At 32.2% G+C, this 27,818-nt stretch overlaps 1 protein-coding gene across 4 annotated transcripts; it reads left to right on the top strand.

Moving 5' to 3' along the window:
- Window positions 1-1,158: 1,158 nt before the first annotated feature.
- LOC25500734 (jasmonoyl--L-amino acid synthetase JAR6) lies at window positions 1,159-26,546 on the top strand. 4 transcript variants are annotated; one of them, XM_039829680.1, is made up of 5 exons: window positions 1,159-1,631; window positions 1,718-1,819; window positions 2,402-3,192; window positions 3,994-4,419; window positions 26,286-26,546. In XM_039829680.1, exons 1-5 carry the CDS (start codon window positions 1,318-1,320, stop codon window positions 26,399-26,401), a joined length of 1,749 nt encoding a protein of 582 aa, XP_039685614.1. In that variant the 5' UTR covers window positions 1,159-1,317; the 3' UTR covers window positions 26,402-26,546. The 4 variants fall into 4 exon arrangements, with proteins under 4 accessions (XP_039685614.1, XP_013444673.2, XP_024629502.2 ...); XM_013589219.3 differs by lacking the exons at window positions 1,159-1,631; window positions 1,718-1,819; window positions 2,402-3,192; window positions 3,994-4,419 and adding exons at window positions 21,333-21,516; window positions 23,183-23,495; window positions 23,590-23,691; window positions 24,182-24,972 and having other exon boundaries at window positions 25,860-26,546; XM_024773734.2 differs by lacking the exons at window positions 1,159-1,631; window positions 1,718-1,819; window positions 2,402-3,192; window positions 3,994-4,419 and adding exons at window positions 21,333-21,516; window positions 23,180-23,495; window positions 23,590-23,691; window positions 24,182-24,972 and having other exon boundaries at window positions 25,860-26,546.
- Window positions 26,547-27,818: the final 1,272 nt, after the last annotated feature.

The raw sequence follows: 27,818 nt of genomic DNA, 5'->3' as shown, positions 1-27,818 counted from the left end.
CCCAAATTGGACCGAGGGATTAAATTAATATTTCGCATAATTAAAGGACGATTTTGACCGATTCGTAAAAATTCAAGGATGAGGTTGATGATTAACTCTCAAGTAAACAAATACTCTTTTGAAAATTCACTTTTAATTCAGATATAATTTCAAAAAGAATCAGATTTATCTTCCTAGCTCGAATATTGCCCCAACTTTTCTCACCCAAAAAAGCAAGGTATCCTCAATAAATTATAAGTGGGAGACTCATGATGTAATTCGTCAAAACATCATAACTTGTTTTTAAAGTAATTCCTTTGGCACACCTTGTGCTAGAGGAGTTATTTTTGGTGATTATTATATATTCCATTTTTTATTGTTAAAAAAAAAATTCATTTTTCCTAGTCAGGGTCTTAATTTTATCATAGAGCTCAAATTCATTACCAAGAGTTGACGGGTCATCTTGATTAGTCATTAATTATACAAGTATTTAATCGGATCCAATATCCTTTAAACTAAAACCCTAAGGAATTAGGTGATCAGAATCAAAATGCAATAAATAACATGTCAATTACTATGACATTCTCAGATCAAATTAAATCATTATATTCTTTCTTGAGAATTTTTCTTCGACAATTTAAGGTAATATCGATCATTAGAAATTCTCAGGTGAGTCAGTTCAATAACCATATCACTATATGCATCATCTATATATGTAATTTAATAAATGATACATATTAATTAATATTTATCCAATAACTATTTAAAAATAATAAAAGACTTATTTCTCATTATCATAATCTCTATCATGATAACAAGTCCATAATTTTAATCAAGGACGTTATCAAATTAACTATTTCACTAAATAGTAAACAAGATAATGAATATTTTATTAAGTCTAAAATTGATTACATAATTGATTGAATCTTATGCATCTGCATCATTCACAACCCAAAACAAGAACAAAAAAAATCCTATCTTTTTTGTTTTTGGGTCATTCTAACTAATCCTATATAGTTATTGAAAATCCAGAAACCAAAAAACAAAAAATGAACTCTCATGATTTTTTATTTTATTTCAAGAAGCAAACAATACATACTTTTGTTGACTTTTTACTTATTTATTTTATTTTTTTATCTTATATCATCTTGACTTCATTAGTCTTTGGCTTTTTCTGAACATTTCTTTATCTAACTTTATTTTATCGTTACCCCATTTCATTTGTGGTGGCTATCTGATATGTGTCTGACACTGATGCTAACATGTGTTGGTTGATGTGTCGGTGCCATATCTGTATGTCCTTCAAACTGAAAAAACTCACTCATTGATTGACTTTATATGGTTGAAGGAGGTGTGAAGATGAAGGAAATAATTGAAAAGTTTGACTTGGAAAAGGTGATAGAAGAATTTGAGAGTCTAACACAGGATGCTGAGAATGTTCAGAAGGAAACACTGAAGAGGATTTTGGAAGGAAATGCATCAGCTGAATACTTGCAGAGTTTAGGACTGAATGGAAGAACTGATCCTGAAAGCTTCAAGGCATGTGTTCCATTGGTCACTTACAAAGATTTGGAACCTTATATCAATAGAATAGTTGATGGTGATTTTTCTCCTATTCTCACTGGAAAACCAATCACTGATGTTTCCTTAAGGTATGAGACACACTTCTTATTTACCATCTCTTTGAATGTGAAAAAGTTAGAAGTTTCTGCATCTGATAAAAGTTGTGTTTTTGCAGCTCTGGTACTAGTCAAGGGAAGCAAAAATATATACCATGGAATGATGAATTGTTTGAAACCACAGTGAAGATTTATCAAACCTCTTTTGTCTTTAGAAACAAGTATTATTCATAACTATTATGTCAACTTCATGTCATGTATTTTTTCACATCATTGAAGGTGTGTCCAACACATGTCTAAATTTGACACCGATACGATGTTGACATATGTGGTTACATTCAATCACTTTCATTTTTTAAATTACTATCGGTGTCTACATGACGGCGTCTATTTAGGTGCTTCATAGATATTTCCTGCCTATGAAGCACAGATACGACACTGACACGTTGATACCAATGATAATTTGAGAAAATGAAAGTAATTAAAACTTGTCACAAGTATCGGTGCATCGTCGTTGCTGGAAACCAAACACATCTTTAATTTGAAGTGTCTATGCTATATGAATTTATTTTTATGAAATACTATCACATACACCGAATATGACACTGACACGTCGACCTGATAAAAATTTGAAAAAACTGAAGTAATTGAATTTAATCATAAATGTCAGTGTCGTATTGTTGTCGGACACCAATACATATGTGACAATAGACATTTCTTCAATGTGTCAGTTCGGTTCTACATAGTTTTCTCCTAGTTAGTTAGAATGGACAAAAAGTAACACAATTCCATTATGTATGTAGAGAGTTTCCTATCCAAAATGGCAAGGCCTTAAGCTTCATCTACAGCAGCAAATTATCACAAACAAAAGGGGGTGTGACAGCAGGAACAGCCACAACAAATGTGTTCAGAAATCCAGGATTCAAGCATGCCATGAATGCATTTAAATCCGATAGTGTCAGTCCAGATGAAGTAATATTTAGTCCAGATTTTCACCAATCACTCTACTGTCACCTCTTATGTGGACTATTTTTCAGAGAAGAAGTTAGTTTAATTTCATCAACATTTGCACACAGCCTTGTGTATGCTTTCAGAACATTTGAACAAGTTTGGGAGGAACTTGTTTTTGATATCAGAGAAGGTGTTCTTAGCAATAGGGTAACACATCCATCCATTAGAACTGCTATGTCTAAACTGCTGAAACCAAATCCTGAACTAGCTAACTTGATCCACAAGAAATGCATAGGATTGAGCGATTGGTATGGATTGATACCAGAACTTTTTCCTAATGTTAAGTATGTTCTAGGAATCATGACAGGTTCAATGGAACATTACTTGAAAAAGTTGAGACACTATGCAGGAGAGGTTCCTTTGTTGACTTCTGAATATGGTGCTTCTGAAGGTTGGATTGCTTCAAATGTGAATCCTAAAGTGGCTCCTGAGTTTGCTACTTATGTTGTTCTTCCTCAAATTGCTTACTTTGAATTCATTCCTTTGAAACAACTTGATGGAACTAAGGTGGAGCTTGAGCCAGTTGGATTAACTCATGTGAAGATTGGTGAAGATTATGAGATTGTTCTCACCAATCCTGCAGGTACTATAAACTCTTTAATAGCATTTTCTTCTTCTCACAAATTAGTATAAATCTTCAATTCAGCCTTTAGAGTTTTAGTCTCTCTTCAATTTTGTCTCTAATGTCTATAAATATAATAAGTAATTTTAATGTATATAAAACTCTTCAATTTAGTCCTTGTCATTAAGGTGTTATGGACTAACATGACGGTTTATTTTATTTAAGGGAAATGTTAACTTGTACCCTTAAGGAAGTTTAGAAGTCAAATGTATAAATTATATATTGGAGTGCGTGCATTAAATTTAATTTTTAATGAATTGAATGCATAAAGTTTAAAGGAATGTTTTTTTTTTTTTAATTTCTTAACTTATGCCCTTTATTTAATTATTTTTAAGTGTTTTGACATGAATTTCATAATATATTAGTGTTTTAGGAAAGAATGAATGAGTACTGGTTAGTAGGTGGAAAATTGTGGAGGATTTGATTGGGAATTTCACTTTGTGACAAAGCTTTTAGCCTAAATGGTTATAAAAAAAACAAATGTTACTAGTTAAGTGGTTACTTTGCCTTTTATATGCTTGATGACATATCCAACATGGGACCAAAGTTAGGTAATTTGTATCCCTAAATAAGGAACATAGCACTACCTAATCACATTAAATATGTACCTCTTTTTCAAACTAACTTTTCTATTTGCCTTCAAATGACACCATGTCACAATCCCATTTTTACATGCAATTAGTAATAGTAGTACATATTATGCTTATTCCTTTTTACATTTGTTACATCATTTTATCTCCTTTTCCCTTTTCTAATTTGCAGGCTTATACAGGTATAGGCTAGGAGATGCAGTAAAGGTAATAGGGTTCCATAAGTCAGCTCCAGAAATCAAGTTTCTTTGCAGGAGCAACCTTATGCTCACAATCAACATTGACAAGAACACAGAGAATGATCTACAAATATCGGTCGAAACATCGTCCAAGATGTTAGCTGAGGAGAAAATGGAAGTGATTGACTACACTAGCTACATTGATTTATCCAATGACCCAGGACACTATGTTATCTTCTGGGAAATCAGCGGTGAAGCAAGTGATGCTGTGCTTTATGAATGTTGTACATGTTTGGATAAGTCTTTTGTTGATGCTGGCTATGTTAGTTCTAGGAAAGTCAAAGGCATTGGAGCCCTTGAACTCCGACTTGTTCGGAAAGGAACATTCCAGAAGATTCTTGAGCATTATGTTGGATTAGGTTCATCCGCGGCTCAATTCAAGACACCTAGGTGTATTGGTCCTACAAACACCAAAGTGTTGCAAATATTGCTGGAAAATGTTGTCAAGAACTATATTAGTTCTGCTTACAATTGAATTAAATTCAATCATGAAATAATTCTAATAATAATAATAAAATTAGTAATCTAATAAGTAGTTTAAAGAGTATGCTCTGATATGTACAAATATTTTACTTAGTCATTTAATCAGATTTTGTCACATAGATGTTTGTGAGGTATTCTATGAAAAAAAAATATTAAGTGGCACCAAGGTGAAATCCGATTGAATAACTTTGTAATACAATTTTAAATATTAATGTATAATCTTTAAACTTTGAACAAAACTATAGTAACTCCCTCTTGACATTCCATGCACTCTCTAGTAACTTCCTTGTTTGCTCTTGGAGATTGGATTATGGGTAGATAAATAAATACAATCCTTTTTTATTTTTTGGAATGAACCAAAAGTAACGCTTTTGTGAGGCTCTTTACCAATAATTTCATATGTCAATTCCAATTTAAGACTGGAGTTTAGGACATGGAAAACAAAAGTACATAAACCTTGCATATGCACACACATGATAGCGAAAACAAACTACTAGTATATATTAATTATACTTACTCCCACATGTCTTTTTAAGACAATGCAATTTTCTAATTACGGTTAATTTGGCCGAATATATTGAAAATAATCGTGCAAAAATCAATTCTAGCAAAAAAACGTGAGAATGCATGTGGGTTTACAAGCAAGCACTATTAATTAATATGCTATGAATAATTTGATAATATAACGTGTGTCAATTTGAATAATTAAATGTATATTTTTTTTAGGGAAAAAATTAAATGTATCTATCATATATTAAAATAAAACTTTACATTTTTTAAATACCTAAATTATTGGTATAGAAAAATCTTTTTTTAGATGTAGATGCTTGTATGTTAATGATCCTCATCATGCACATGATATGTGTAAAGAATCTGACTATTTAAATCTCCCAAACAAATATTTTTATTTTATTTTGTTATAAAGAAGAGCATTGGCACCATAATATAGAAGTGCATTAACAAACTACGTCATTTTACTTTGGACAAAAAATATCATTTTCTTTTTCTTCAAAAGTAGTTAGTTAAATCCATGTCTATTTAATTATGTCATTTTTTGCCACCCATCAACACAAATTTTTTCTTCAAGTAGCCAAACAGAATTTGATCTACTTTACAGTTTAAAACCATGGCAGCTTCTAATAACCAAGACTTTCCAACGTTAACATCGACTAAGAGGCTCTTTTGAATATTGCCCCAATTTTTCTCATCCAAAAGCAACGTATCCTCAACAAATTGTAAGTGGGAGACCCGGATGATGGGAATTCATTTACAAGGAAAACCCATTTGAAATATAAGCTGGTACGAATTTGATCAAAAAATATGCAAAACAATACGTGCACAATTTATAAAGGGAACCAACATTGAATTCAGTTCTTAGCACAAACCAAAAAAAACATGAGTTAAAAGTGAAAAGCTTTTTAACGACAAACATCATTTACCATTTTTTTTTTTTTTTGTCAAATAGCACCTCTTAAGATAAATAAATAAGGAATTTGAGGTTTGAATACCAACCCCTAGATACCGCAACGTTTATGTCAACTGAACTATGTTTATGGGAACAACATTTTCCATAATTTAATAGGTTCAAATTTTGTGTTATGCAATTAAACATCAAAAGTATCATTAATATAGAGCTTATAAGATGACATGCTTAGATATTTTCCGTCCTCAAAGTCAAGGGAAAGGGTGTCTTCCTAAATCTTACTTTTTTTTTCTTCTAAAAAACCTCAATATACAACAATGGATGAGTAAATCATTTAACATTTGAGAAATTGAAATTATTCGACCGTCCATTACGTAAAATGCACACATAATCCACTTAAATGACCCACCCTAAGTGCATATAATTTTTTTTTTTTTTTTTTTATAGGTAAAGTAAGCTCATATGATATTGTCTTTAGGTAAAGTGTTGATGGGTGGTGGGTTTGTTTCCGACTTGGTTTGTTCTGGTTTGTTTGTATATCTTGATTCTGGTTTATCGGAGTTGAGATTGGGTTCTCTAGTTTGTTGATGCTTGAAAGGGCTAGGTGCGTAGAAGCTCCGTATTGACGGTAGTTTTCGCTAATTGTACCTTAAGATTTTATTTGTCACGGTTGCGTTGCGCGTCTTTGATGGACTGTGTTGAATTTTCGTCGTCTGTTCATCCCTCGTCTGGACTACAGCTGAAGTTTGATGACCGATGCGACTCCGGGCTTCGGTTCGTATATGGTTAGATTGGCCTGAAAAGGCGTTTTACCTGCTTCATTTAGATGGGATTTGTGGAACTTGGATCGTTTCTGTGTTGGCAGACGATCAATACGCCTACTCAATACTCTGAATGATCACTCTACGTTTTTTTTGCAATTCGGTTTCACGCTCATACGTATGTTCGCTGGATTATCTGTGGTAGTGATTGTTTAGGGTTGTTTTTTTAATACCACTATGTACTGAATCGTTGTATCACCCGTTTTGGATTGTTTTTCTGGTTTTACTAGGTCAGGTGCATGTCCCCCAGCCTTATACTTCATGTATCTTTTTTAATTAATTTGCTTTTTGGCTTTAAAAAAATATGTATAAAAAAAAATGATATTGTCTTTCATGATAATAGGACCGATATATATTTTTCTAGAATAGAGCATCAATGTCTCTTTCACATAACATTAATTGTAGGATGCATAAGAGAAATCAAATAAAAAATGAAAAAAAAAATTGAGAGGAAATAAAAGTTAGCAAATTGTTATATATTTTTTTGACAAAGTAGTTTTTTTTTTTAAGGAAAGAAACTTATATCATTTCATTACTTAAAAGTGTTCAATACAATCTGGTATTTTTACCAAAATCTAGAAACTAGTCAAGGATGTGGCCGCCTTAGCAAATCTATGGGCTACCTCATTTGCTTGTCTCTTCAGAAACTCAACACTAGAGTTGACATAGTATTGTTCAAAGATAGTTTTACAATTATGAATAATCATCCCAAATTATGTAACATCATGATGTGCAGATGAAAAACTATCCACCACTTTTTTAGCATCAAGCTCAAAATCGATAGGTCCTAATTATAAGTGATGAACCCATTCTAAAGCTGGAAATAGTCCAAGAGCTTCGCCAACATGTACCTCACAAACTGGAGTAAACCATTCAGTTTTTACCAAAACAAAAGTGCATGTATCATCCCTTATACAAACTCCTATTCCCACTCTAGTAGAAAGTTAGGAGAAAGAAGCATCAATATTGGACTTAAATCTTCCTTCAGCTGGTTTGATCAATTTCACATTTCCTTCTTGTCGCGGTTGTGCACAAGATGTATTACAAATCCTACGTGCATCTTGCCAATCATAAAGCATAACTTTTGCTCTCTCGACAACATAAACTGGAGGATCAATTACCTCATTCCACACTTTGTTGTTTCTTTGTTTCCATATACTCCACAACACAGAACAAAATAAAGTTACATCGTCCTTAGATAAATCATGTAATGCATTGAAGATAAGATTCTTGCTATCCATATCTTGTTGTAGCAAAATAGAAATAGAAGAAAAGAAAGGAAGCATACTCCAAACATGTAAGCTACTTGGTCATTGAAAAATAAATGAAGTGTATCTTCATTGCTCACCGTATACAGTGTACAATTCATAGGGCATGTGACGAAAAAAAAAATTACTACCCTACTTTTTAAAAAAAAAAATGAGAAATACCCTACATTTTTTAGGCCACCTTACACCCCACAACTCCAAGTTGTGGGATACCCTTAAAGTTGGTGAAAATTTTGTCTATATTATACCCCACAACTCCATGTTGTGAGGTACTTTATATAAATTTTTTTTACTTTCTTAAATACCCCACAAGTCAAGATTGTGTGGTATTTTTCTGATTTTTATAAAAAAAATAAAATAAATACACCACAACTCCAAATATATCAGTATTAATGCCTAAATTAACATTATTAATATATTGTCCAAAATAATGCAACAAATTATTAAAAATACTTGCTATTAAAATGTAAATAACATTTTTTTTTTAACCATATTAAAATGAAAATTACACAATACACCATTAATTAGTAGAACACGAAATTAAAGTTACAAAAATTAAAATTCATAAAACATAAGATTACATTACCTAACACAAGATGACTTAACATAATCTACTCAACATTAATTTCACAAACAGGTCTCCTGTGTTTGTTCTCCACCGAAACATGTGTTCCAATTCAATGTCTCTTTCAAGAGTCTTACAATCATACCTTAACTTCCGGTCATTGTGGACTTCATCCAACGAGTAGTACAGCTCTACATGTACAATATGTGTCACCCTTCGAGTAGGATCATTTGACAAGTAGACAAAGTAGTTGAAAACATCTATTAATTCTGATAACGTATCAACATGATCTAACATCCAACCAGTGAACTGTCGATTTATATGCTCAAATTTAACGGTGGAACATATTGCATTCGGCATTGTCAAAATGAAAAAAAGAAAGTTAAGAGAAGAAGTAAGAATAAAAGATGAAATTGTGTGATAAATTAAAAGATTAAAGGAAGTATTTATAGTAGATGAAATAATATATTTTAATTAATTTATTAAAACTAAATTTCAAAAAATTTAGTCAAAACACGTTACCCAAGTTGGTATGCGCTGACAGGACACAACCTCATGGTACCTCACAACTTGGAGTTGTGGGGTATTTAAATTTAAAAAAAATAAAATAAAATACCACACAATCTTGACTTATGGGGTATTTAAAAAAGAAAATATATAAAGTACCTCACAACTTGGAGTTGTGGGGTATAATAAAGACAAAATTTTCACAAACTTTCAGGGTACCCCATAACTTGGAGTTGTGGTGTGTCGGGTAGCCCATAAAAAGTAGGGCATTTTTGGCAAAAAAAGTAGGGTAGTAAAAAATAAATTTCGCATGTGACTCTTTTATCTTTTAAATGTACACAAGTTGGTAAGCAATTCCTACAAATCTGCCAAATTTTTTTACCTTTGGAGGAATCTTGAGCTTCCAAATTAGATTCCAAGAGCCTTGTACCTTGAAATGGGATGTATCAAGTAATTCTTGCACACAAAAATGGTATGCACTATGAACATAGTATTCACCATGATTTTCTTTTTTCCAGATGAGTCGATCTTCCATCACTGATGGGTAGAGCGGTGTCTTCACTATATGTTCAACCACCTAGTGATCAAAAATTGACTGCAGGAAAGGTAAATTCATTCCTTGCGGTCATGTAGCATACAATCTGAGACACTTAGATCAGCTAAAGGAAAATCTCCATCAACATGTGGGATAAGTGTAATATCATTTGCAATCCACTTGTTATAACAAATCAAGATATCATCATGATCGCCTATCCTCCATCTGCTTCCAGCTTTGAGAATAAATTTAGAGTTACATATGCTTCGCCATACAAATCTAGGCTTATGTCCTAAAGTCGACTCAAAGAAATTACACCTGAGATAATATTTTGCCTTGTAAAGTCTAGCTACCAAAGAATCAGGATTTGTCATAAGTCTCCAACCATGTTTTCCTAACATAACTAGATTAAAGGTAGGTAGATTTTTGAAACTCATACGTCCATTATTCTTGTGCATAGACAGTTTATCCCAAAAAAAGTCGGTTAATATCTCTATTTTGACCTCCCGAATGGTTCCACCAAAAGAAATTCACCATTATTTCAATTTCATCACAAAGTAGTTAACATGATTTTATTTTGGTATATCAATAAAGTCGATTGTTTCCAATTTTGGTATATTTCCCATGTGGAAGTCTCTATAAGAATGATGAAATAGTCCCCATTTGAATAGTGGACTGCAATGTACTCTGTTCATCAATATGGGGATGGTGCATGTCAAACGCAAAAATGAATGGTATGGGCAAACATGGACTGGGGTATGAACCATTGATGACGTAAGCACTTTATAAACACGTTTATTCCAGTCCAGTCCTATTCATATTACCTATTTCTACTTGACTTGTTAGTTGTTTGTTAGTAGTGACCATTTTAGAGAAGTGGGAAATTTTGATGGAGATTGGCTAAAGTTCAAAGAAATAATTTTGCTAACAACAAGTTGTCAAAAAACATTGCATCCAACAATAATGGACTGTTTCTTCAAAAAAAAAAAAAGGACTGTTAAAAATAAAATAAGTGTGGCTATGGCATTATGATTGTTCGACTGAATAGAGTCTTACCTTCTGTTTGGTGAAAATAATAAATATTGATAAATTAATTGATAATGGTGTGTTTGATAAAATTAAAGGTTCAATCAATTGATAAATATAAAATGCCATGAACGAACATTCTTCATTCATAATAAAATTAATATCAATTAATATTTAAACATTTATAATTTAGTAACTTAAATTTATTAATTTAATATATCTTTGTTATTATATACTAACACTTATTTTATATTTATTTTCTATTTAACTGTTTATACTTTATTTTATAAACAATTAAGATGGACGGAGGTTTTTTGTTCGATGAAGGTATTATATATTGTTAACACTTGATTATGTTTTCCTTGAATTCTTATATTTACCTAACAATCAAAATATGTACATGTTCAACAATTAAAGTAACTATATCAATTATTTTAAATTATATTAAATTATAAAAGTTAAAAATGAATTTTAAATAAAACAATAATGATAAAATGAAATAAATTATTAGTTCAAATACTATTTAAAATAATGTATAAAAAATAAGTTATACACTAGTGAAATACTCACGTTAAAATGGTCATTACCAAACAAAACTTTTTTAATCATACATGTTTATAAACTAGTTTATTGGACTTTTTATAATTGAGTGTGATAAAAACTTTCACAACTTCGTTTTATTTCGAGCTTTAAAGTAAGCCACACCTCATGATATTATTAACAAACTTTAAAATAACTCAAAATAGTGTCATTTTAATTTGATTTTAAACTATAAATGAATAGTTGATAAGGACAATGCATAATATATACAAAGTATGATTCGGAGTTTAAATCCTAAACAACAAAAAAAACTATGAATGAATAGAGAACACCTATATATGAAAGTAGAGACACTAATAAAAGAAAACTTTTAGGCATGTCAATAAACAGTCAAAGCAAAATCAGCACACAACTATGGCCGGTGTTGCGGTGATAGGTTGAAGATACTACTATTCATATAGTGTACGATTTTGTTGTTTTCTTAAATGGATCCAACAAAACAAACTAAAAAGATCTTATCATGGATAAAGGAGTGCTACTTTACTTTTGATGTAAATAAATGGCAACATTTTCCATATTGAGAGAAAAGAAGAAGAAAAATATTGTGGACTTTTTAGATGACGAGATCACTGATTTCAGCATATTTTTTCCACACGTTTTATGCGGCGCTAGCTTCAACTTTATACGTTTAGAGAAAAATTAAGGGACTCGTCGTCTTAGCTTGCCACCGCTTGTCCCCTCCTGTTTCAACTTATTGTGTCGTGTATACTGTTTAACGCTTCATTTAAATTCTTTTCAGCATTATAATGAATCAGAACCATTGTTTTCAACTTATCCACGTGTCTTGTTTTTATTAAAGGAAATAGGATTGCACAATGATTAAAATAAAAAAAATAGAGTGTTGGAAGGGTTGATTTTGGACCATTTAGTTTTTTTCGATAGTACAAAAGTTCCTTAATTTTGTGAAATTCAATAATTGTATTAGAGAGGGTTTATGAATTCTTCAAATTTAATTTAATTTGTTATAATATTCTTAAAATTGAAAAATATATTAATTATAAAAGTTAATTTATGATTCTCTACAAAAATAAATAAAAATTTAAAATGTAAAATATTTCTCAATCTTTTTCCTATACATATTCTATCCTACACATGTCCTCTCTTCCACTCCCCTCCAAAAAGTAAAGTCTATTAATTTTGTCTCAGCCACATTTACAAGACCAAGTACTATAATACTCTATCATGGAGCTAAAACTTAATTATGAGTATTACCTAACATGGAGCTAAAACTTTATCTCTCTAGATACTAGGATTTATTTTAGATCAAAATTATGTCTTTTAATGTACATATCCTTACATACAAAAAAAGACATTTGACATGTGAGCCGTGGATAGAACCCACATTTCTCTATTCATAACTTATTTTGTGTTAGTTTTGGCATTAAACTCTTTAGGAAGAAGAAAGAGAAGAGTAAGAATCAAATTAAGAAGACGACTAATCTGAAGCAAGAAAGTTGGCCCTTTGAGGAGTTTGGACCGTTTAACATAACATAATATTGTACTAATTATAGGGACTAGACTTTCTGACACAAACCTCTCAAAGGTTTGTAGGCATGTGGGTATATATGTAACATTTATTCAATTTATAGAGAAGAGCTATCTCAATTCCTGTGACGATCGTTTTTCAAGATCTTTGCCATTAAGTTTTAACTCTTTTAACTTTCCTTGTGTCGTAATGTACAAATTAATCACATGACCAAAGCCTTAAAAAATGGTTCGAGTCAAGTAAAAGTTCGCAAATTATCTGTCACTATCTTTCTCATAATAAAAATCTACTCACACAAATCACTAACATAGTACCACTTAGTTGTGGATTGCAAAGCTTTGTTAGTAGTATTAATTTATTGGCAAGTGGCATTAGCTATTTGGCTTCATAAAATGTACAAACAATTATTGGTTGCAATTCGGTATTATTCCTTCACCCTAATGAGTAAATTGTGTGAGCAAGTGCTTATAATCAATTCAAAACTTCAATTATAGGAAAAGTTTAACTAGTAAATTATAAGTGTATTTATATAAAAAAAAATGGATTAAAAGAAATTATATTTATTTGATTTGAATTAGTAGAGTATATCATAATCAAAAACAAATTCATCATCGTTAAAATAAAAAAGGATGAAATTGTAAAAAAATTAGTGGCATCCAAATTAATAACATAAGACAACAAAATGCGTACAAATAATATGACAAAATTAAAGTGATTGAAATACCAATGTCTTCAGATTTGTAACGTTGAAGACCAGTCATTTGATTGAATTTATAATTGATTGAAGTAGATATATCAGCTATCTGAATCATACAAACATCGTACGAATGTGATAAATCAAACAACGATGTGTCAAGACGACGGACAAACAACGCCCCACCGCAACGACGAAATCACAAAAGAAATTTTTTATATCTATGTGAAAATCACTTATCTAGATTAAAATATGAAGATGAGTGATTTCAGGTAAAAAAAACACACACAAAATCATCTCTCCATAAGAAATGAAAGCGATGGCCTAGAGATAAGAAATTAGGTTCAGATGTCTTTATTGGAGAGGAAGTATTTTATTTTATATTCTGTGTTGTACCTTCAATTTTTATGAGAAATGGGTCATGATAATTTGGAGTTCGGCTAAAAGGTAAATAAAACCTAGAGAAAAATATTTATTTATTTATTTCTTTAGAGGAAAAGTATTTATTTATAATTGTTTTCATTACTTTTCTACATATTTGTGATTAGGCTGACTTGAATTATTTTTTGTGGTTATTGCAAAACATAGTGCCTAAATTGATACTTTTATATATCTTTGATCATGTGGCATATTTGGTGCAAATAAACAAGTTATATGGGGAAGATTGGACCATAAATAGCTCTCACTACAAAAATAATGTGTATTTCCTAACTATTTTATTGACAGGTCCAACCCTGTAGACATTAAAAAAAAAACTCCTTTACGATCAATCAATCATCTCTTAGAACAAATGAAAATTTGTCCTGTGGGGTTTTCAACAACAACCGCCATGCCCGATAAAATTAGGGTAACGAATAATTTTTTCTATTAAAATTTTAAGGGAACCTAATGTGTGGAAACTAAAAATTCATATTGTGAAGGTCTCACACGCCCAAAAAAAAAAAAAAAAAAATCATGTATGGGCCATTGCAATATATATGATTGGAGTTCGAATTCAGAATTTTTCATTTATTCATTTTAAAAAGTGAGTTCTAAAGATCCACTAGGCAACTTAATCAAGAAAAAAAATCATGTATTTTTACTTTCTTGATAGTTAAAATTTCGAAGACGCATTTGTTCAGGTTCTTGCTGACAATCTGTCGCACTGTATAGCATTGCTCTTAAATATATTGAACGATCATCCCCCTGCACTCTTTTTTTCTCCCCTCTCACTCCCTCAAATTGTTTAACTTTTTCCATAGTCATTCTCCAAGAACTTCTATAGTAACACATTGAATGACTATTTCCCCTTTATTTTCCATTTTCTCATTATTCTATTTTGTTTTATCTCCTCCCACTACCCTCAACATTTCAACCCTCCTCACTAGCTCCCTTTCATCTCTTCTGTGCGAGACCTTCTCCACACTTCCTCTCCCGACCAGCTCCACTCCTTGTTGAACCAAAGTAGATTTTAGAACAATGTCTTTAAGGTTTTGATTATAACAATGTATAGAAGAAAAATTAGATACTCGGAATTTTATTGAAGTGTGAATAACCGTAGAATTATATTCCGACTCTGAAGTCAACATTCTAGCCCTAAAACACTAAGCTCTGAACACAGTTAAACATATTTGGTACCTAAGACGAAACTCTGATGACAAAGCTCTGATCTGAAGATGATGAACAAAAAGTCAAAGCTCTAATCAAGTGTGCATCAAGTTATGAAAACAAGCTCTGATCTGAAGGCAAAACTCTGAAGGATAAAGTTGGTGGTCAACACTCTAAAGAATATCTGACTAAATTGGTCTTCTTTTGAAGAAACATCATTGTCCAAGTTTTGTAGTACGTTCTGACATTGCTGAATTAAATGAATAACACGTTGCAGAAACAGACAAAGCTCTTATAAGACAAAGTGGATGCAACAGATCATTCTAAAAGAACCAAAGAAGTTTTGAACAGTTGTTCATTTTTTAACAAATCAAACGCACCTTTAGAGTTAAATTTTTCAAACTTGAAGAAAGCTTTTGATAAGCTGGAAATATCTTCAAACAACCTTATGATTTTGAAGACAGAAAATAACTACACGCTTTCAATTGTGCCAAAACTTTGATTAAATTTCAAGCACAAAAACACTTAGGAAAACAATTCTTACGAATTTTCTTAAATTTTTTTAAGTGTTTAGAGATCATTTGGGCTTAATTTAGTTTACCACTCTTTAAGTCTAAAGTGTAAACAACAATCAACTTATTGTAAACTCTGATCGCAGAAAATCCTCAAGAAGAGTTAGGAAATATTAGACTTGTGTGTCGAAGTAAAAGTGAGTAAGTGAAGTGTTTGCGATTCAAACTCCGACCCCTACATATATTATACAATGTCTCTATCATCAACTTAGTTAAGTTCCTCTTAAAAAAAAAAAAAACTTAGTTAAGTTTATAGGAGAGAAAAAAATAAAGAATCTAATACCATCGGTAGTTCATTATTATTATTCTAATATACGTACGATCCATTTGTTTGGTAAAAACACCACAGACAAAAACAATAAAATCTTACATTGCACCAAACAAATTTGATTGTTTTGCATTGAATTTGTTTTGTTGATTGATTTATCAAGTTGACCTCTGTGATGGTTTGAGGAATTCAGGACTTCAAACATTCTTAATACAAGTTTCTTCCATTTGGATTTGAATCATAAACAAATTTCAAATGAATTGAGTTTAGTCTAAATAGTTTGGTGATAGAGAAGCACGTTTCTCTCTCTTCGAAAATTTTCTCTCCCTTCTCTCTAAGTTTCACTTCCGAGCCGTACTCCCTTTTTCCCTCAAATCCAAAAACCTGTTTCCATCATGTAGATCTAGTAGAATGGTGGTGTGAAGAGATGATTCAACAGAGTCTCCACATCATCGGAGTACTGCACAGAGCTGTCGCCGGTGGCTACGGCGGCGAGTGTGTGGTGGTCGTTTTTTGCAGATCTACGAGTCTGGAGCAGTTTTTGACATTAACCAAGTTCTCTTCCTTTCTCCCTTGTTATCCAAACTCCGTTTACCTAAGTTGGAGCCTTGATTCTGATGGTCAGGTGTAATGTCCCGGATTTTCATCCAAGACATTAATTAAGATTATTTACTCTTGAAAAGGCTTTTAAAAAATATATTTATTTACTTTAATTTTTAATGGAATAAATATCAACTCTATAGTAAATTTCAAAAATATTTAAATTACAATTACAACTAAATAAAGACTAGTCTTCTTTTTCATTGAAAAATCCAATTTGTTCCCGTACGCGATTCACCGCACATCAAGCTTCATATATCAAACTTTGGTACCTACAATATTATATTAATGTAAGAGTCAATTTCCTTATCCAAATTGGTTCATACTAAAAGCACAAGAAACAATGCTCTAAAATAGATAGCATGAAATCTTCTCGATAAAAAAGAAATAAAATTATACTCGAGCCATGTTTTAAGAAAATAACTCAAATAAAATTATGCATGAGATGCATGCTCTTAAGTACTACATGATCCGAATATACACAAGTCACACAGGCTAAGTACGAGTCGCACAGGCTAAACAAGCCACACAGGCTAAAACGAACCACAAAGGTTAAACAAGCCACACAGGCTATGCAAATGTGATGATAATGAAACAAGCCACAGAGGCTATGCATATGCTATGCCATGATGATTAATTTTCAAAAATATATATTCTAGCCACTTAGGCAAAATCAAAGTATAACCCAGCCACTAAGGCAACCACACAATGAAATCTTAAACAAAATACATCTTTTTACATTCTCAAACATCACAAAGCTTATAAAACATAATAAAAATCGATACCACATTCTCATATATAAATTTCATAAATAAATCCAAACTTTATTAAATATATATTTTAATTATTCGTATTATTTTTCTTTCAAACGACAAAAATTTCTACCACTATTTTAAAACACGGTCCCAACACTTAGTAAGAACGTATGCGGAAAAAGATCTTACTTAAGGCGCTTTCCTTCCAAACAAGACAACCCTAAAACTGAATTCAAACCAAAACGCACAAGCAAGCTTTGAGATTCTTTAAGACTTTGCACAAAGTTGAAGTAGTAAGGAGAGGTGGCCGATGACTGTTAGATGGGAAAGGATTATTTATTTTTCTTTCAATTTTGCTGTTTTGGTACAATATGAAACTAGAGCTTTTGGTTCTTTTGTGGCATGACTGGATTTGGCAGCAAGGGGTGTCTTAAAAAGAATGTAAAGATCGATGTTGAAGGTACATGAGAATAACACTACAATCTTAAAGGGAAATAACAGACGCATTGATAAATAATTAAGACATAATATTATTTTCTTAATGACAATTTGCATGGAATTAAAAGCAGAGCATACAAAGGTCAATCATCCCTTAATGAGGCAAGAAAATGAAATATATCACCAGCTCCTCATGGACCATGAAAGAAATTAAAAGCAAATAATTCTTTTGATTCTTACACCTAGTCGTGGCACACCAAATGGAAATATACATAAACTTCGACTAGAAAAAGGAATTAAGAGAATTTAAAGACAATAAAGTTTTCCTATTTCTTGTTCTAGACATTTTTAATATCATAACTTACTAATAGTCCCAAAATTAATTAAGAATAATAGTGTAGCAAGAAGCATTTAAGTCGGTCACGTCCCTATTCCTAATTTACCAATGAATAAATAAAAATTATATAACTATTGCTTCATTAGTAAAATAAAATGGACATATATAATATACACAAAATACTGGGTCGTTACATCCGGCGTCCTTCAAGGCCGCACCACCGCGTGTCCCTTTGTCCTCCGGCGAGCTGCCCACTCCTCCTCCATCATCGGTTTCCGACGGTGTCTGCTAAGTCGGCGACCTCTGATGTTTGGGCACGAGTTATGTGGTTGTTGGTTTTAGTGTGGTGGTGAGAAGGTGTTAATATGTGGTGTTTATGGTGGTTATGTGGTGGTGGTGTCGAACAAAGTTGGGGTGGTTCTGAGGTGGTGGTGGTGGTGGTTTTGTGGTGGCTAGGAAGGGAGAGTGAGATGTTTGAGTGGTTTTGGGGAGGGAGCCGAAGTGGGTGGTTAGGATGTGTGGTCCGTTTTCCGGCGGCGGAAGGTGTGTCGGTTGTTGGTTAGTGGTTTGGTTTGGAGTGTAGGTGGTGACGAGGTGGTCGGTGGTGGTGACGGACGTGTGGTGTGGAGGGGGTGATGTGTGGTGCCGATAGGTGTGGTCCGTTTCCGATGACTACAGTTGTGGCGGCATCTCTTTCATTCACGATTAATCCTCCTTCAACGAACTCCCAAATCGTTTGTGATCGTAAGGATCGTGGTGGTTGGGGTTTGTTCGCACCGGTGGTTGTGGGCTTCAGATTTTGCTTGTTCGCGCCGGTGATTGGTGTTGTTTAGGTGAGGAGGAGGGTGTTTGCTGGGGTGATTTCTTCTGGAGGTTGTCGCTGTTACTCGGGTCCTTATTCGTCGTCACTAGCTCTTGTTTGAGTTTTTTGGATTGTTAAGGTGTTTAAGGTGTTTGGAGGGAGCAGGTCCCGTTGAGCTTAGTCTATTCCTTTTGATTGGTTTGTTGTTTGCACCACTACTTGCCTTGTCGTTTGTCTTACTTTTGTGTGGTGGTTTCCGGTGGGCCAGTTACTTTTGCTTCGAGATCGGGAGTCGGTGTCTAGCTGCAATTTTGTTTGGCTTGATTTGGTGTTTCTCTGGTGTACCGGGGGTGAGGGGTGTCCTTCTAATTTTGTCCTAAAATTTGGTGGACCGATCACTTTTGATTCAAGATCGGGAGTCAGTTCTTTGGCTCAAGTTTGGTTTTTTGCTTTATATGGTTTCTTTTGGTGGATCGGAGGCCGCGAGGTGGTGGAAGCTGATTGATCTTTTCGGATGTGGCTCAACTTTGGTGTTGAGGACTTAGAGTTTAATTTTGACGGGTGTTTCGTTGGGGGGTGAGTAGTGACGATGGGTGTTGTGGGATGTCGTTTTTACAGTGGTCGTTTTCGTGAAGGAGTTTGTTTTAGGTGGTGACGTGTATTTTGGCGGGTGTTGTCCTCAAGGGTGTTTTTTAAGGTGTTTTTTTTTAGGGTGTTCCGCCTATATACGACGCCTTTAGGTTGTATTCTCAGTTTCAATGATTTCAGTTCGTCTTGAGCCCGGACCTGATGGTTAAATAAAATTTGTTGTTTCAAAAAAAAAAAATTGAGTTTAGTCAAAATAATTTTGCAATATTTTTTTCTATCAAGAAAATTATAATCATCCTCTCAAAATAAATTCTAATTATAAATTGCATATAAAATTTGAAAAATTATAAAGTGTTAACCGACATAAGTACCAAATTGTCAGGTCGGACGCGTGATCGAGGTTTCAACCTCGATTCATTCACTTTTATGTGTAAATTTTTAATGACTATTGTCTCGTTTCATCTATTTACTAAAAAAAAATCATGAATCATATTTTTCTATAAATCGTATATTATAATTTTGGTATGCAAGTGGTATGTGGCTTCTCTCAAAAGAAAAAAAAAGAAAAAAAAAGTGGTATGTAGCTATAAAAATAAAACGAACATGAACGATGTAAAAAAAAACCATGAACGTTTTTAGATAGTAATACATTTTTTTAGAGGAAATTGTAAAACATTTTTTTAAAGGTAACATTATTAATGTGACTAATTCACTTGAGTTGGTTTAGTAGTGTTAGCTTGTGACCTTAGAATGTGTTACTTTTAAGATCTCAAATTTAATTATTCACGATACTATCTTAAGTGGGTTAATTTTGTTTTTGAAAAAAAAATATTAGTGTAACCAAAGAAAGTAAAATATATTAGGAAAAAGGCGGAAAGGATAAGAACGGTGTTGTTTTTAATAAGAATGGATTTTTTTTTCTAACCATGTAATGATTTGCAAATATCCACTGAAATAGTCAATGAATAAGAATGTATTTTTCTTCTTCTGACCATATAATAATTCGCAAATATCCACCGATGTTGTCAATGATAATCTATTCGGTCATTTTAAGCTTAACTCAGTAGACAGAGATAATACATAATATATGCAATGTCTATGTTCAAACTCTGACCACCACAAAAAAAAAATGATAATCTACTCGAAAATCCGAATAGTCACTTTCAATAGGTTTTACCATTTCAATCCTTTTTTTCAATAAAGAAAATTTAAAATGAGAAGATAATATCTCAGTTACGGAGACATTAAGATTTATAAATTATTTACAAAAACATTTCTATTTACTTCATTTTCAATGGGTTTTACCATTTCAATCCTTTTTTCCAATGAAGAAAATTTAAAGTGAGAAGATAATGTCTCAGTCATGAAGACATTAAGGTTTACACATAATTTATAAAAATATTTTTATTTACCTCAATTTAAGAACACTGATCGATCGAACTTGAAATCTTCATATTCAAAGCATGTCTTTTTACTATTTGATCAAACTTAGAGCTTCAATCACATTTTTTCATTTACATGACTCGCTTCAATAATACATTATTTAAGAAATTTAAATTTAGTTCTACTCAACTTTATTTTTTTGTCAAATACAATAGTTGTTAGAATTCATCTCTTAAGATAAATAAGTAACCTATGCGTAAATTACTTAATATCCTTCGATTAAACTAATATCACTATTACTATTAGTCTTTTTTTCTATGATGGTCGGGGTTTGAACTTCAGACCTTACATATTTTTATACATCATATATATCAATTGAACTAAATTCAGGAATACAGTGTTACTACCTGTCTACTACTACATACTAGAGCCAAATTTAATATCTAAAATAAGAATGGATAAGAATCAAGTACAAAATATAGGAAATAATATTTTGATTAATTGGATGGATATTCACCAACACACACTCTCTTTGCACTTTCTCTCTCTACCGTAATTCCGTCCATATTGTATGAGCAAACATGAATTTGAGATGAACCTTAATTTAATGTGCCTATATATACTATTGCATATTGAGGTGAATCTTGACCTCAGCAACTGACTTAAACTTTCAACATCTTTAAGTTTCTCTGTCTCTTGTCCCATACTACAAACTTGTGTACGTTCTTCTCTCTCTCTCTTTCTGACTCTCTCACACACAAACACAAAACACACACTCTCACACACGTCTTTGTTTTTCTTTCTTAAAAAAGAAACTGCATCAGAGTTACTGAAGGGCAAAACAGACTGTTGCCTCCACACGTTGAGCTTCAGCCTCACCACTCCGTTGACCACCGTCATCGATGCCGCTTCGACCACCGAATTTCATAAACAAAGAGATTGTTGTAAAATCACATGAATGAACAATGGTGTGGCGACGACGGTGGTGAACGGGTGGAGATGTTGCTGTTTTTGCTCTTCTAATTGTTGCAGTTTTTTCTTTAATTAAAGAGGAAGAAATAACAAGTAACACGTGGCATGATATCAGACCTTGGATTAATCTAACGGCCCTTGTCATTTGAAAGGTTGGACTTTAGAGGATTTGGCTCCTTTATCCTCCTATCTTTCTGTTTTGACAGTCATTCTTTTTTTCTGTTCCCACATTCATGTATCACACAAATGGTCAGTCAAATAGTAGACTCTCTCATTTATCAGATACATATTTGCGGAATAAAAGTTGATGGATCCGATTCAAATATATTAACTCTGCTTCAAATACATTAACTTTTATTTATTAAATATCTCTTATAATTAACATATGAGAATATTATTTTAGGTACTCCCTCCGTATCTAAATATAAACAAATTGTTCATTCAATTTAAAAATGGAGGGAGTACCTCATTGAATGTCTCTTATTCTTTTTTTTTCTCACTATTTGCTTCTATTGGTTCTACGTTATTCTAACTAGTATATAAAGGTATGGAAAACCCAGAAACCAGAAAACCAAAATGAATTTTCATGAATTTTTTTTTTTTTTTTCTTTTTCATTTTGCAAAGAAACATACTTTTGGCAAAGGGGTGTTGTGTTCCAAGAAAATAATCTTCAGTGTGGGGCACACTTTTTATTATTGTCCTTTTTACCCTTAAAAGACTACCTTATACTTCCTTCCTTTGACTTATTTTTTCTATTTGCCTTTTAATCTTCATAAAAGTTTAATACTCACTCAATATTTTACATTTTTTATTGGTTCTGGAATTTTCTCTTGCTAGTAATTTTTTTCTTCTACATGAACTTGATTTGATTGTTGATTGTTTTTATGTTTTACTTCCACAGAAGAAGTTGGTTCTTTTTTATTTATTTATTTTTTAAAATTTTCTTCTCCACTAGCCAACTCTGTTGTTTTCTATCACTGTCTAATGTTTTTCTAAATTGTCCTTTGCTTTGTTCTTTCTTATGGTTCAGAGTATATGTATTACAATTTGTATTTGACTAATTAACATGTTTCTTCTGTTAATTCATTTTCAAAATCCATTTGCTGGGTCCAGTTGGAAAACAAAGACAGTACTGAACCTCATGGGTCATAACACCATATTTTTTTTAGTATTAATAATAATAATAATAATAATATACAGTAGTAGTAGTAATAATAATAATAATAATAATAATAATAATAATAATAATAAGGTCTCCAACTTCAATAGTTTTTGGCTTTTTCAGAACTTTTCTTTATGTTTATTATAATAATAAAGTATTAATTATAATAATAATTCCAAACTGAAAAAATGTCACTCATTGATTTGACTACATAATTGTGTGACACTTTTTTCTTGTTGATAATAGCAGCAGGTGAAGGAGGTGTGAAGATGAAGGAAATAATTGAGAAATTTGACATGGAAAACTTGATAGAAGAATTTGAGAGGCTAACAAAGGATGCTGAGAATGTTCAGAAGGAAACACTGAAGAGGATTTTGGAAGAAAATGCATCAGCTGAATACTTGCAGAGTTTAGGACTGAATGGAAGAACTGATCCTGAAAGCTTCAAGGCATGTGTTCCATTGGTCACTTACAAAGATTTGGAACCTTATATTAATAGAATTGTTGATGGTGATGTTTCTCCTATTCTCACCGGAAAACCAATCACTGCTATCTCCTTAAGGTATCAAAACACTCTTATTTTCTATTTACTTTCCCATCTGAATGTGAAAAGGTTACAAGTTTATGCATCTGATAAAAGTGTTGTGTTTGTGCAGTTCTGGTACTAGTCAAGGGAAGCAAAAATATATACCATGGAATGATGAATTGTTTGAAACCACAGTGAAGATTTATCAAACCTCTTTTGCCTTTAGGAACAGGTATTACTATTATTCTTATTTTCTTTTTTGAAGGATACTATTATTCATATTATTATGCAGCTTCATGTCGTTCGACATGTGTCAATGTTCAACACGACGCTCAAATGCTACATTCAATCGCTTACATTTTATACATCATTATCGGCATCTACATGTCAATGCTTTATTGATTTTTGCTGCCTATGAAGCTTTGGCCCAAACACTGACACGTCAACAACAATGATAATTTGAGAAAATTAAAGTAATCGAACATAACCACATGTGTCAGTGTCATGCAGACCTCGAACACCAACACATGTTAGACATCTGGTATTTACGTTTAAGTGTCAATGCTTCATAAAATTTTTGTGCCTATGAAACATTATTGACACATCTGACACCAAAGCATGTCGTTGTCGGACACCAAACAAACTTTCAATATGAAGGGTCGGTTCGACATGAATTTCTGCTAGTTAGAATTTACAAAAGCTAACAAAATTCCATTATGCAGAGAGTTTCCTATCCAAAATGGCAAGGCCTTAAGCTTCATCTACAGCAGCAAACTATCACAAGCTAAAGGGGGTGTGACAGTAGCAACAGCCACAGCCAATGTATTCAGAAATCCAGGATACAAGCATGCAATGAAAGCACTTCAATCTCCTGGATGCAGCCCTCATGATGTGATATTCAGTCCTAATTTTCACCAATCACTCTACTGCCACCTCTTATGTGGACTGCTTTGCAGAGAAGAAATTCAATTAATTTCATCAACATTTGCACATAGCATTGTCTATGCTTTCAGAACCTTTGAACAAGTTTGGGAAGAACTTATTACTGACATCAAAGAAGGTGTTCTTAGCAGTAGAATCACACATCCATCCATTAGAACTGCAATGTCAAAACTGCTGAAACCAAATCCTGAACTAGCTAACTTGATCCACAAGAAATGCATAGGATTGAGCAATTGGTATGGACTGATACCAGAGCTTTTTCCTAATGTTAAGTATGTTCAAGGGATCATGACTGGTGCAATGGAACCTTATGTGAAAAAGTTGAGACACTATGCAGGAGAGGTTCCTTTGTTGACTTCTGAGTATGGCTCTTCTGAAGGTTGGATTGCTTCAAATGTGAATCCTAAAGTGGCTCCTGAGTTTGCTACTTATGTTGTTCTTCCTCAAATTGCTTACTTTGAATTCATTCCTTTGTCACAACTTGATGGAACTAAGGTAGAGCTTGAGCCAGTTGGATTAACTGATGTGAAGATTGGTGAAGATTATGAGGTTGTTTTCACCAATCCTGCAGGTACTAAAATATTTATTAATAGCCTTTTTTTCTCTTCTTACGAATTAGAATAAATCGTCAATTTAGTCTTTAAATATTAAACTTTCTTCAATTTAAAATCTAAAGTATATAAATATAATAATAGTTTAAAGTATATAAAATTCGTCAATTTAGTCTATACTATTAAGATGTTAAGGACTAATACGACGGCTTTTCATACTTTAGGAATTAAATAGTTATATTTCATAAACTTTAGAAACTACCTAAAATATTTAGGTTTTCATATACTTTTAACACTATACCTATCATTTTCTAAATTAGTTAATGTGTCAGGACTTAAAATCACAATTCCACCAACCACTGTTACTTTGTTCTGTTACAATGGGAAATTTTGATGCTAGCACAATTGACTATTTTCTTTTTATGTTTTGTTTTTGTCTAGGGTGTAAGGTAGAGTGGTTATTGTGAATTTTGGTAATGATTATTTTGTGTATTTTTGTTACTACGAAGGTTTTGATTCTTTTGAAATGTTCATGATGAACTTAAGAATATATTAGTGTTTTTGGAAAGATTGAATGGTTACTGGTTAGTTTATATTGGGAATGTAATTAAATATTAGTATGTGGTTAGTGAGTGGACAATGATGGAGGAATTGATTAGGGATTTCACTTTCTGACAAAGCTTTTAGCACAAATCGTTATACATAACAAATGTTACACAAGGTAAGTGCTCTAGTGGTTACTTTGCCTTTTATGCTTGGTCACATGACCTTTATGGGACCAAATTTAGGTAATTTGTATCCCTACATAAGGAACATAGTACATACATAATCACATGACATATGTACCTTTTCTCACCTTTATTAAGTCTAATTATGTTAGTGACAATTAATCTTGGATAATGTGCAGGCTTATACAGATATAGGTTAGGGGATGTGGTAAAGGTTATGGGATTCCATAACTCAACTCCAAAAATCAAGTTTCTTCGTAGGAGCAACCTTATGCTTACTATCAACATTGATAAGAACACTGAGAATGATTTACAATTATCAGTGGAAACAGCTTCCATGTTGTTAGCTGAAGAGAAAATGGAAGTGATTGACTATACTAGCTACATTGATTTATCCAAAGAACCAGGACATTATGTTATTTTTTGGGAAATCAGTGGTGAAGCAAGTGATGAAGTGCTTGGTGAATGTTGTACATGTTTGGATAAGTCTTTTGTTGATGCTGGCTATGTTAGTTCTAGAAAAGTCAAAGGTATTGCGGCCCTTGAACTCCGACTTGTTCGGAAAGGAACATTCCAGAAGATTCTTGAACATTATGTTGGATTAGGTGTTGCTGTGAGTCAGTTCAAGACACCTAGGTGTGTTGCTCCTACAAACACCAAAGTGTTGCAAATATTGTTGGAGAATGTTGTTGAGAATTATTTTAGTTCTGCTTACAATTGATTAAATTCAATAAGAGAATAATAATAATAATAAAGTTATCAATCTAATAAGTAGTTTAAAGAATATGCACTTATATGTATAAATATTTTACTTAGTCATCTAATCAGATTTTGTCACATATATGTTTGTGAGAAATTCTATAAAATATATATATATATATATATATATAAATGGGGTCAAGGTGAAATCTGATTGAAAAACTTTGTAATACAATTTTATAATATTAATGCATAATCTTTAAACTTTTTAGTTTTTAAATAGTGTGCAACTTTATTTTATCTATTTTCTACTTTTGATCCATTGTTCAATTAGTTTTATCCTCTGCCTCAAGCACTTTCCAACATCCAAGTATGTCTCTGCCATATCTTCATCATCTTTGTTGCACCCCCTCCATCATTTCTAAAGAAGTGGTTTACCATAATGCTGGATAGAAATCCACATGTTTTGTTGGTAATAAAATTAAGAATATTTATTGAATTGTGGGAAATAAAGGCCATGGTTGTCGGGAATAAATATGAATATGTATCCTATGTCTATGAAATAATATATAATTAAAATTGAAGAAATTAAAATGGTTTTGTAAGCTGAATCTGACATTGGATAAACCCACAATGTAATTTCGCGCAGAGGGATACTAGAAGATGCTCTTTGTCTACATACATGGGATATTTTCGCTATACTAGTATTTCTCTTTCTCTTTCGCAAAATAATAACAAAAAAAGTGCGGTGCTATATGGCACGAGAGGCCCTATAGCATGGCAATGCACGGCAAACACATTTATTTCCCTTAAATCCATCAAATATTTTGGATTCATTTTGATCATTTAAATTATAAACATAGATCAAAATGAAACAAAAAATTTAAGAGATCAAAGGACTAAAATGGAAGAAAAATAAATATCACATGTTTTTTCTTTTGACTAAACATAAGTATCTAACATTGTTGTGAATTCGGTAACTCCAAATTTCACATCAATGTAATTTAAATTTGTGGAGCAAATATCAATAACTAAAATAGCCACAAACAATAACAACAATCTAGATCTAATCTAGAAACGAAATGTAAAGCAAAACCACAATCGAACCAAAAAAATAAACAAGATAAAGAGAGTGAAGAAAAGAGAACAAAACCAAGAAATGTTTACCTAGTTTGATCCAACAATGACCACTATCAATGAGTTCTTTACAAAGAGATCCAACATGGTTACAAGAAATTAGATTCAACAAGCTCACAAAGAACAAACCCAAATTTCTATCTTTGTCCCAATCTCCTCCCAAGAACAAGAGACTCGATTTCGCTCACCTAAGATGTTTCTCAATTGTTTCCCAAATCTAGAATCTAACCCCAAAGAGAACCAACTCTTAGCCTGATTTTTTAAGGATCTTCTTTTTTAGTAGTCCAAGATTCATCCAAGTT

This window comes from Medicago truncatula, chromosome 8 (assembly GCF_003473485.1).
Source record: "Medicago truncatula cultivar Jemalong A17 chromosome 8, MtrunA17r5.0-ANR, whole genome shotgun sequence".
NCBI classification, from domain to species: Eukaryota; Viridiplantae; Streptophyta; class Magnoliopsida; order Fabales; family Fabaceae; genus Medicago; species Medicago truncatula.
Note: the sequence above shows the minus strand (reverse complement) of the source record. Positions and strands in the feature narration are given on the sequence as shown.